This window comes from Oenanthe melanoleuca, chromosome 9 (assembly GCF_029582105.1).
Source record: "Oenanthe melanoleuca isolate GR-GAL-2019-014 chromosome 9, OMel1.0, whole genome shotgun sequence".
Lineage (NCBI taxonomy): Eukaryota > Metazoa > Chordata > Aves > Passeriformes > Muscicapidae > Oenanthe > Oenanthe melanoleuca.
Genome location: NC_079343.1, coordinates 12,564,497 through 12,576,857, shown reverse-complemented (window position 1 = coordinate 12,576,857; position 12,361 = coordinate 12,564,497). Strand labels below are relative to the sequence as shown.

The window sequence follows — 12,361 nt, the reverse complement described above, 5'->3', positions numbered from 1 at the left end:
GCTGTGGAAATGCTGCAGGCATTTACAGATTTTTAGGATGGTATTATGAGCAGACCAGAGATTTTCTTATTTTAAAGCCAGCATGTTTGGATCCTCCCTGCCCCCAAAGACAAAGGTTTGTTTTGATGGATTCTAAATCCAGAAAGGCTGGAGAGCTCTTAATCCTTTGGTATTAACAGACCATTCATTCCTTTGCTGTTTCAGTAGATTGCATTAATCTTTTGTTCATCATTGCTGATAAAGGGAAGCTCTTGTAATTTTGTTGCCCTTCTGTTCTGCAAGTATAGGGATGTTACACTGCACTTTCACTATGCTGTTGCTGAATTGTGTCACATCATCATCTGATATGGATAATGTCACTCAGATTCCGAGGCAGGGTCCACCAGGATTGAAACCTAAGTGGCATAATAAATTGGAGAATTGATTTTAGTGTAGTGGAAGGTAGGATATGTCTTTGTACTGATTTTTGACTTAGGGTTAGGTAGACATATAAGCAAAAATGATTCTGTCTTGTTGATATCATTATGGTTTTATTACTTTCCCTTAAAAGTACTGTAAAAGGCTGGTTTTAGATTTCTACTGAAGTGTAAGGGCTATTCAGAAATTGTTTAGATTTTCTTTAAATTGCCTTCTGTTATTATACTCTCTCAATTCCAAAAAGAGATTTATAAATTTTGAGTGTTGTTTTAAAAGATACTGCATCTTTCTGTTCTGTATTTTAAATGTATTGATATGATACAGATTGATACATATAGAGATTTTCATAATGTCATTTATTTGTAATAGAATAGTACTCTGAAAAAATGTGTATAATAGTTAATGGAGGTGAAATTTTAGAATTTGGCCCTAAGATGATTTAATAGCTAGTGCAAAAATTGAGTGATTTTTAAAGATTGGACTAGATGATACTTCTTGTTTTGGAAAACCAACCAGCTTCTTACTTTATCCTGTAAATTAATAATTAATGCCTCCAAATACTTAATGTCCATTAATTGTTCTTTAGTGCTCTCTAGTGATTTTTGAAATGCAGTGCACAGTTTCTCTGTTTTATTAGAACTGTCTTTTTCTGAGATCATTTATGCTTTACTTGTATTAAATCAAGTAGCAGATAATAGATTTTTGGAAGGAGTCATTCTGCATTAGAATTTGACTGGCCTTATCAATATTTCTTCTTTCCTTCCCTCATTCAAGTTAGATGGGATCCTATGAAAAAGAGTGCAACAACTTGGTTTAGTTTAACTTTTTCAATTGCAGTCACTTTGCTGAAATTGAAAATGTATTTGAGAATGTCACAATCTACACTGATGTTCTTGAGCAATATGAAAAATATTACATAATGACATTTAGTGCTGAATAGAATTGTAGCATAATAGGAATTTATTTATTTATACATACATAATTACAGATTTGTTCAGTTCACCTAACAACAGGGAGGGGATTTTGTTTTGCATCTAGAAGCTTTTCTAGTTGTTTATTTTACCTTTACTCATACCTAGTGACCAAGATTTCATATTTATTTCTTTTCCTTCAGGGAGCCTAGAAAGGTTGTCCTACATCGAGGATCAACAGGTCTTGGGTTCAACATTGTTGGAGGAGAAGATGGAGAAGGAATTTTCATCTCTTTCATCCTTGCAGGAGGGCCAGCTGATCTGAGCGGGGAGCTTAGGAAAGGAGATCGTATAATTTCTGTAGGATTCTTTGTTTCTTTAATTTAAACAGCAGCAAAAGTTTCCCTCTCCCTGCATATTAATAATACCAATTATTGCTAAACAAAATTGTTATTAACTGAGCTAAATTTTAGGTAATGGAACAGATGCCAATATACTTCCAAGCTATCTTACATTGTATTTTGGAAGTTATTTAAGAGGAATTATATCCTTTTAACAGTAAAACTGATATTAAAGCACGTCTGTATTTTAGTTTGAACTATGAAAACTGCTTTTGGTCTAAAATGTGGAACACACATTTCTGCTTCAGTTTTTTTGTGATGCTGTTTTTAAATCTGCTGCACTGAAAACAATGCCAGATTTACAGAGAGTGTTGTCTGTCACTGGGTGTGGTGACAGCATGGTCTGTAGGCATTATTTGGCTGAGAAGGTCCCTGAACCATCACAAAAAGTAACATTCTCTATTTCTCCTTAAAAAGAAAAAAACACTCTTAAACAAGAAGAAAATTGACCATTCACTGAATGTTATACTATGATAATCTCAGTAATTCTTAAGAGGGGTGTATGTGAGAGAGGATTTTATTGACTTTTGATTTCAGGAACAATGCTGGGAACGGGAAATTCACATGACATAGAAACTACTTTGTATCCAGTTAATTTTTTTCCACAAATGTGTGTTCTGTGGTGATAAACACAAACATAAATTTTGGTAAAGTGCTTTTCTGTATTACTTGTAGGTAAATGGAGTAGATCTAAAAGCAGCAACCCATGAACAGGCAGCAGCAGCCCTGAAGAATGCAGGCCAAGCAGTGACTATTGTAGCTCAGTACCGTCCAGAAGGTAAGGGTTGCTTTATACATTCAACAAGAGAAACTCAGAGAAAGATAATCTACAGTGTCCTTCCATCAAACACATCTTCTGAAACAAATAATGTAATGGATATTGTCACATATAATTCAGCATAATTGCAAATTACCAGATTGGCGTATCTGCAAGTGTTGCTGCCATGACTTGCTACATTTCTTCACCATTACAGAATTTCTGTTTCTTCAGTAAATACTGCCACTGTCATAACATGAAAATTAATCCAGTAAATCCAGAATTTAATAGAAATACCCTGTTGTTCTTTCATATTTCCAATTGTCTTCATCCTTTTTATGGTAATTTATACGGTAATAGGAAGATAGAAGACTAATTCCTTCTTTGTTGTGTTGATTCAGATGATGTAAGGAGGCCATAAGGTTTTCATTCCTTGGTTTCACACTGAGCTGTTGTTTCTATTTATCCAGCAATTTCTTCTGGTCCAGATTAGACTACAGCTGATGCTGATTAACCATCCTTGTGTGTTCTGCAGAGCACTGCATCATCAATGCACGTATTTGTCCTCTTGTATTTCTGCAGCACATTTCAGATGCCTTTGTCTATTTGAAACTTCAAAAATTTAATTGTCTAAAATTAAATGCTTGAGTCTGTAAACTCATCTATTATTGGTATTATATATACTAAGAGTTTCTGTTGATTTATCAACTGTGATGATCAGAAGATTTCTCCAGTTTTGCTAAATTTGGTAGCCCAGCACTGAATCTTCCTTGCAGAGACTTGTCTGTTTGAAATTTTCCTTTAGCAGCACTGTCAAGGGGTAAGTGTAGGTGTCCATCAGGACTGGACATGGAGCAGGACTGCTGCTTTCATCTGTAGGTGGCTGATAGCAGCACACTTGTAGTTGTTCTTTATTTCTTATTTTCTGTCATGTTTCTTCTATCCTGATCTCATCAAACATTTGAAGCATTGGCTTTCACATTCCCCAACCCCACAACCTGCATCAACATCACATCTCTCCCTTACCCAGGAACTCTGTTCATAATAAGGCCAAATGATTGGTTTGTCTGCTTCCTGATCAAATCCCTGCAGCCAGCCCATGTTGCCAATGTCTGTAGTGTGTCAGGAGGCTGTATCTTGGTCACATGTTCCATCTGTACATTGGTGTGTTCCAGGATCCATTTTCTGAGAGTACTCACTCTGAGGCTGCCTTTTAAAAAAGAACAGTAAGGTCAGCATTGGTTCTGAAATAATTGCTTTGGCTTTGTTTCAGAATTGTCAAAATTTTCTGTTGATACACATTTGGTCCATTCTCTGCTTGGCTCTTCAGTGTTGTCATGGGTGGTTCAAATTGTTGTACCTTCTTGGTTCTTGGGTAGGAGCCCCACACCTTACTGAGAAATAAAATGTATGCTTTAATTTATCTCTGAGTTGTCCTTTTCAGCACCTGACCACTTTTTTTGTTCAAAGAGGTCGTTTATGGTCACTGTTCCTTCTGCCAGGAAGGCATGGTGAGGTGTGGCTCCTAGGAGAAGGACAAATGTTTCTCTGGTGTAGAATATGTGCTTCCAGGACTCAAACACTTTGTTTCCCTTGCCCAAGGATATATGCAGACTTTATACAAAATCAGCAGTTTTTCAGTCCTTTCTTTTTAGGATTCCAGGCTTTAAGATGAAAAGAATCTTTTCATACTTTGAAAGTCAAAACCTTTTAGAAGAAGAGTACTAAACATTTTGGACTATTTCTACTCTTTCTCAATTGGAAATAACACCTTTCTTCATTACCATTTGTACAAGTAGATGATTTATTTTCTTGCAATGTGTATTGAGGTTCTTGACTGACTGCTGAGATTTTGAGTCATTGCACAGAGATTTGCCCCGAGCAACATACACAGCCTCTTAGGAATTACTCAGTAACTGTCACTTGTAGATTTCAAGGCTAGAGCTATACTTATTCCTTCATGGCTATGGACCAGACTGTGCAGCTGAGCTGTATTGAGAATTCAGTTCTCAAAGACTTATAAGGCCCACTTTGGAGAAGTTACTCAAATTACCCGAGATTATGGGCAGACATCTGACAAATAATCAAAGAAAGGATTGATTTCTCCCCCTCCCCTCAGGATGCTTGGTCTGCATTGAGCATCTTTCCTTCTGAAGCAGTGGTATCCATTAGGAGTGAAGATATTAAAATCACATTAGGGCTCACTCTACCCTTTTGAGGTATGCCTTGAAGGAAAAGTGAAACTAGAAAATTGAGATAATTGTACTTTGGAGGCAAAGTATGAATTGACTCATGGCCAGCTTGCCTCAGAGAGCTCTAGTTACTGGTGTCTGACATCTCTGCCTTATTCTTACTCCCCATAAAGCAAGTTTGAATGGAAGTCCAGCTGTCAGTTTCATCAGGTCTGGTGTGGGAGGTAAATGGAATTAGATACTCATTGTTTACATCTTAGAGATTAGTAAAGAGACTGTTTCCTTAAAGGTTACTCTTTGTTTGCATAGGAAAGCAGTCTGTTTGTGATTTGACTTTTCAAATAGAAAATACCATCTGTGTGATTAAGTGCACTTGATTAAAGTGTGTGTGTTCTTTGGTCATCTTCAAATTTCCTAAATGATAGCTTCACATGGTAGTCCTTTCTCCTCATTAGATTCATTTAAATGGTAAACTTTTTATGTATATATGTATGTATGTTTTTATAATTATCCTCATTTTTTGTTTCTGCCATTTGGAAACAGGTTAACAAGTGTTAAAATATTCATAAAGTTGTTGTTCATTATTGGTGTTTCTCAAATGTCTTCATAAAGATGGAGAGCATCAGTTGTAACTGTTTGTATTGTATATGTGTTTTATTTTTATTTATGAATCCAGCAGGATTTTGTACAATATGCTGACAGCTAGGACAGATCAAGGAGATTCTAGACATCCATCAGGGTTCATTATAACTGAGTAAAGAGATTCAGTATGATAGGAGCATTTGGAAGACACATGGGACTGGCTCATTTCACTCCCTGTAATTGTTTATGACAGATTGTAAATTCATAGATGTGGTGGGGAATGCTAATTTATGTTTTTACATCCTATCACATTTCCTATTTTCCCATCATAAGTTTCCCATTTGTCTTTCTCCTCCTATTTTTGGGAAAAGAATATTTTTGCAAGCAGTCCTCTAATAGGAAAACCTGAATTAGGCTATAGGAAAATGAATCACTGGAAAACTCTTCTCATGTAAAAGCTTGAATTTTCCATATCTCTCTCTTCAAATCCATGGTAACTAAACTCTAATTGCTGGGTTTGGGGTAGGCTATTAGGGCTGAATGAAATTGATTTTATTGAATTTGGGCTCAAATTATGTAACCTCTGACTTTTCTTTCCCTTAAATCTCCACAATGTTCCTTGGTTATGGAATTGAGTGAAAACTGATGTGATTGTATTCTTTAAAATGTCATCCTGGCCATTCCTTTCGTTTCCAGGAGTGTTCAATAAATTTGAGAGATGCCTTTTAAAGTTTTTCTACTCCACTGAATTAAATTTCAGCAACTTGCCAGCACTCTTAGGGGCAAGTAAAAGCTGAACATGGAATGTGAGTGTGTTCTGCTGTTTACAGAAGTGGCTCATGTTTCAGCCTCCCCCACAATTGTGCTCAGTTGACCTAAGGCTTTCTCCTTGTAGACTCCAGGCTTTATCTTGCAACTTGCCAGGAGCTAATGTTGGAAACTGGTCACCTACTGGGTACATCATTCTGTGGTACATACATGCCATGGGTGCCATAGAGTCTCCCTTGTTGGACTGATCAGTGGGGTTGAACCTGTTGGAGCTGCATGCTGCAGAAGAGGGATATGTAGTAGATGAGCAGGAGTTTGTGAAAAAGTAATTATCATGTAGAAATATGATGGAGAAGTCAGGGTGTTGTTCTCATTTTCACCTTTATTTGGAAGCTTTTCCTTACTCCCTCGCTTGTACTACAAATTTCTACCTCCTTTCAAGACATCACTCATGAATAAAAGGGATTTTGCTTTACTGTGAATTCAACTGGAAAAGAAATACTGTGACCTGGAGCAGTTTCAAAGCAGGAGATGTTGCTTCAGTGCACAAAAGTGTTTTGATAAGCCATTTTAATTTGTAGTGGCTTCTGATCCATTTAATTTTCATGTTGCTCCCTGGCTCTGCAGGCACCTCAGTGCCACACTGCTGTGTCTCTGGGGTTCCTGCAGAGGTAGGATGGCAAGGAAGAATTGTAATGTTGGTGCAGAGGAATGAGAGGAAGCACTAAACAATTTGGATACATGTGTATCTCCTGGGAGTGGGGATTCAGAGTGGTCAGAATTATGGTCATGCTGCATAGCAGGGATACAGGAACTTGACTGCTTGAAGGGAATGTAGTGAGGAGAGAAGCAGCAAGGGGGAAGTGTAGGACTGCAGAGGCTTACAGTTCTTGGAGGGCTATGTTTCATATTGACATCCATTCATTCAAATTAGAAGGTCATCTGAAATGTAATAATAATGTTGCCTCAAAATTCAGAATATCTGGAAGGTTAGATTTTGCCATTCCGAAAAGGTATGAGGTGCCAGTGGGCTGCCATAACTGTATTATAGTTCGAGAGCATTTAAGTGTTTAAAAATAATAGAGCAGGCAAACAAATACATTAAAAATGTGAAAATATATTTGATTGAAATAGGATAGAAAATAATTCAGTGGGTTAAGCTTTCTATTGTAGGTATACTCTGCTAGATCAGAACTGAGCTGTATTAAGGATGTGGATAACATTAATTGCAGTTACATAAACTGTGAAGCCTGCTCTTGGAGGGCCTTGAAGAAGGCAGCAGGCCAAGTCTATTGACATCAGCAGTCATTTACTGGTCACTTCATCCTTCCCCAAAGCAGGGCAAAATTCAGATAAGCCTGTCATGACAAGAAAGGGTACCAATCCTTTCTGTTTCCCAAGGATTCACCTGACATACCAAAAAATAAAATTATACTATCTTTTCTGAATAGTAAGATGTTTAAGATCAGATTAGCTTCGTGTTCTTAGGTGATCTGGTGGATCAGTGTAAGATTAGGAGAAGGTGGAACCAAAACATTAAGAGAAGACTTCAAAGTATTTTTGTAAAGCAACTGCTTCTGAACCTGCATTCTTCATATAGGTAGTTAACACACATTCTTTTAGTTTTAATAATGGAAACTGTGTATTTTTCATTCTCTCTTGTCTTTAAAACAAATGACTCTAAAGAAAAAGGAGGAAACACAAAAGTTTTGTTAGCTCTCTGCTCAATGGCCAGTGTGTGGCTGATTTTTCTGTTTACAGTGCTGCATCTATGTACTGTTTTCTAGTGGAATTCAAAAGAGAATAACTGAACTCTGGGAAATGGTGCCATTTTCAAATGTATAAACTAAGATTGTTTTCTGAGCATTAGTATTCAAATACATTGTAAACCTGTCTGCAAAAGTCAGCTGGATTAGCATGAAGCCAATAATGCTTAGTTTTCAGTAATTGTTTTTTATCAAGGCTGAGCTTCTCTTACTTTCTAGATGAGAACATGAATTTTCTTAAACACAGGTGATTCAAAAGATCAGTGCATCCTGATTTCATAAAATGAAAAATTCTTAAAAATACAAAAAATAAAAATTAAAAAAAGTTTGCCCTGTGTTTGGGTATGTGGTCCCTGGTTTTCCAGGTTTCTGTTCCTGCTTGTTTTGTACCTGGTTCTACTCATTTGCAAGTAATCTAGATTAGTCAATTAGAGTATCTTCAAAACTGGACCCATTAAGATTAGAAAAAGGGTTTTACTATATATAGACCTGATAGACACTATAAGGCAGCTTACACATGTTTTAATCCTTTAAAACCTCACTCCTACTCTTTAATACACTAAATAAAATTGCTTGTGAATGCTTGCTAAGCCTTCAGCAACACTTTTAGTGGATTCAGCTCAGCAGTGACTGGACCTATTCTCTTTCTAGCAGTGACTGGACCTAGTCTCTTTCTGACTTTTCCAGGGTCTGTGGGAGGTGTTCTTAAATGAACACAAATGCAGTTTTTCTAATATTTTGAAATTTCTTTCAAAATTTCTTCTTTGAAGTGATTAATGAAATACAAGCTCATTAAACATTAGAGTGCATGAAAGTCACCAACAGCATGTGGAATTCATTGTGGTCTGTTCCAGGCAATGTTAATCTCAACTGACAAGCATTGCAGCAAACTAATATCTCCTCAAAAATGATTTATGGTGTTTGTATTGTGGTCCATGCATTTTAAAAGAAAATTGGAAGATCAATACAGGATCAGTGTGATGGTGGCCATCCTGACTACCAGACTCCAATTATCTCTTTGGAGGCAGCATGAAAAGGAAAATTGAATATTCAGAGAGTTGAGAAAAGAATATAAATCAGTAGTTATATAAATTGTCAGCCCAAGAGTCCTGCTTAGACAGATCCAATAGGTCCTGCTAAAGAGGGTTTTCCATAGACAGATGGGAAGAGGGAAGCAAGGGGCATGCTTTTTTAATTAAAGTGCACTTTTTCAGCTCTACGTGGGTTCAGTAGATGTAAGGATCTCTGCTCCTCTGCGCTGTGCTGCCATCTGTTCCCTGTGCGCACGTCCCAGCTTCCTTGAGTCGCTGTTCCTTCTGTGCTCTTTGCTGAATTTCCCATCCCTGGTGGAGCCTTCTGCTCTCCTGCCCCCTTTCTAAAATGTGTGTTCCAGACCAGATGCATTTTCATTGCAGCCTCATTTTCCTCTTCCCCTGCCTGCACAGACAATTCACCACTTTTCTGTGTATCTGTGTTTTGTTGCCCACCAGATGGGCAGTCCAGGAGTGTTTCAGTGATCAGATCCTTTCTGGAGTTCTGATTTTAAGTTCAGGTAAATATTGACATTGAAAACATTACAGATTTCTAGGTAAAATCACTTTAGCAGCTTGGAATCAGAGTAATCTTCCAGGATTTGCTAATCTTCCCTACTTTTTCTTCCACGCTATGGTATACATGCAGACATGAAATAGAGCAGATTTAGTCTAGTTTTGCACCATCTGCTTATCCAGTGTAATTTTAAATTTTAGACTTGAGCCCAGATGTGTTCATCCTCTGTTCTTAACAACTGATTATGTGTAAACCTGAGTAGGCTTTGGGTTTTTTCCTTTGGTGATGGTGGGGATCTGTTGGATAAATGCCATGAATTGAAGCAGGAGGTGCTTGTGCTTCCTTGATCTCTCTGACAGTAGATACTGTTCTGTCCCTGCCTCTAAACTTACTGGAAACTTTGAGAAAATTCTTGTCAAGAAAAGATGCCCTTGTTCTAATGTTCTTATTTTACTGTGTTTCATCGTAGTTTTGCTGCCTGATATCCTTTATTTGATGTATATCAGCAGCAGCTTTCTTAAAATTCAGACCTTAAAAGTTGATTTTAGGTGAAGTTTCATTTGCTGCTGTTTCATATACATCCAGTTTTGGAGCCTGACCAAATTCTTACTGAAAGTATTGAGAGGTTGAATTGTGTGATTTTCTTTTGGTTTTGATTTTCTTTTTGGGTGGGTGTCTGTGTTTCTTATACCCCCATATTTCTTATTAAAACAGTATTTCAGCATCTCAGTGTTTTGATGGCTGTGGAAATTGGAAGCGTATTTGTAGATGGAGTTCCAATGACCAGCCTGCTACATTTGGGTTAAAATCACTTTTACTTTTTCATATAAATAACTTATGCCCTTTCTGTTTGGTTACCCTGATAACACTACACCAGAAGTCAAACACATTCCTTCCCTGCCAAGCTCTTCATTTTCTGTTGACTGAGAAGGCAGAATGTCCTTTTTATCTTTTTCACTTTGCCTGTTCCAGCTCCAAATTTCTGGAATGTTGATGTGACTAACATTTCTTTAAAAGTTACATATTTATATGTGCATTGTATGATTTTGTCACAGCCACCTGCAGGTTTGTTCTACTGTTCACTGTGATTTAGGAGAACAAATATCAAATTTGTCATACACTATATATGGCTATTATGCATAACATAAGTAAGAAAGGAATTGTAAAGAAAGTAGTTCTCTAGCATTTGTGAGAATCTAGGGATGATAAGGAAAGTAAGAGATTGAAGATGCAAAAGGCACTTGATATCCAACTCTTCCTAAACAGAGATAGAAATATAACCTGTCCTAGACAAGGTAAATTAGCAGAGCTCACACTTTGCTTCATAAAGGTGATGTTGAACCAACCTTACTTTGCCAACAGGGCACAGGTGCTGCTCTTCTGGGTTTTTTGCTTTTCTAATGCCATCAGGAGTCCTACCACTGTCTTATCTTCTGTCTTCAGCATTAGTTTCAGCACCACTATACCTAAGACTAAGGTTTCTTTTTTTAAAACCCGAAATCCTGTGTACTTTTCAGCTCCAAACCCAATGATGGTGAGAATTGTATCCATCCTGTTCCTACCAAAACCTTCTGTTAAGAGGAATGTAACTCGAAATTTAGCTAGCTCTACATCAAAGGGGCTCACCAGATTCTGACTGCACAGTGCTTGAGCTTCTCCTAAATATGAAGTTTCTTGGCACTCCTTCTTTTTGAACATAAAGCCTTCTCAGTCCCAGCCCATTAGTTTCCTTTTTCTACTTTATTCATATGGCAGGAGCCTCTGTGGTGAAATTATTCTCCTCCTTACTCCTACAGATGTCCTTGTCATTCATTCAGCACTTACTTCCCAGGAGTTCTGATGAGAAAAATTAAATTAGTTCAGGAAGCTGTAACACCAGCAACCAGAGGATGAAATACAGGATAGAGTTATGCAATACTGGGAAGTAGCCTCCCTGGTAGCTCCCTTACATCTGTGTGCTACATAGGAGGAAGTCTGATTCTTCAATAAAAAAAATGACACATGATACAGAAATTTGTATTTTTTCCAGTAACTATTGCAAAGAGCTGCAGATATTTTTAGTATTGAACAGGCTGTAGCACAAGAAAATGCTGGGATTATCTGATCTTTTCCATGCTTACTTTCCTTTCACACAGGGGCTTACAAAAATCTTTTAGGTTTATCGTTTCTTGGGTATAAATGAGTAAAATGAGGTGATTTACCCAAGGCCCTGCAGGGCAGCAGTAGCACAGCAGGAGTGGGCTGTTCTCTCACTGCACCTGAGCCCTTCCCCTAAGGAATGCTGCTTTCTAAAAAAATGTCGTTTTCTTACATTCCTCTTTGGTTACTGTCCTGTTATCCTACATTCTTATGTTATTAGTGATAGCATTGGTACTGGTGGAAATAATGGTTTTGATTCTCTTCTCAAACAACCTCATCAGTTTGTTTTTAGTGCTGGTAAAATGTTTGGTCTGAAATTTATTTGTTAAAAGGCACTTGGTGCTATTTTAAAAACTAGGATATCTTAAAAGCTACTAGTTTTTGCTTATAAAGGACAAAATATTGTCATTATCTGGATAGGGTTAATTATAGATGCTAATGGTGTTCACTGTGTGTGGACAGAAAGGGCTACAGAAAATAATATGATAGAACATTCACGGTTTTTAGATGGCTGTTGAAGGAACCTTAGTTTAGAGATTTTCTCAAGATCTTTTATTTTAGAGCCCTCTCTCAGTCTTGCACGTGCCCTGGTGCCTGCAGGGAGTGAGGGTGCAGCTCAGGGGAGCAGCTCATTGCTGGTCCAGCAGCTGCCTGCGGCACACACCCCTGGCTCTCCCAGTCTTGACTTGTTATAAGCTGGCATCACGTGGTCTCCTGGGGAAGGTGGTGGCTGCACAACATTTCCTTTGACTAGGAGGGGTTTACAAGTGGATCTCTTGATCCTGAAGTCCAAACTATCCAGCTGAAGGAAAAACTTACTTGCTCTGAGTTCGTATTTTATGCTGACAGCATGTAAGTATCTCACTTCAGGAGATGGTTG

General features: G+C 37.6%; 1 protein-coding gene across 6 annotated transcripts in view; it reads left to right on the top strand.

Annotated features, from left to right (window-relative positions):
- The window catches only part of DLG1 (discs large MAGUK scaffold protein 1), a 139,323-nt gene that overhangs the window by 100,756 nt on the left and 26,206 nt on the right, over window positions 1-12,361 (top strand). For all 6 annotated transcript variants that reach the window (XM_056498726.1, XM_056498725.1, XM_056498724.1 and 3 more), the window contains 2 exons: window positions 1,532-1,688; window positions 2,405-2,507. In XM_056498726.1, coding sequence (XP_056354701.1) covers window positions 1,532-1,688; window positions 2,405-2,507 — 260 coding nt within the window. The remainder of the gene's footprint in view (window positions 1-1,531; window positions 1,689-2,404; window positions 2,508-12,361) is intronic.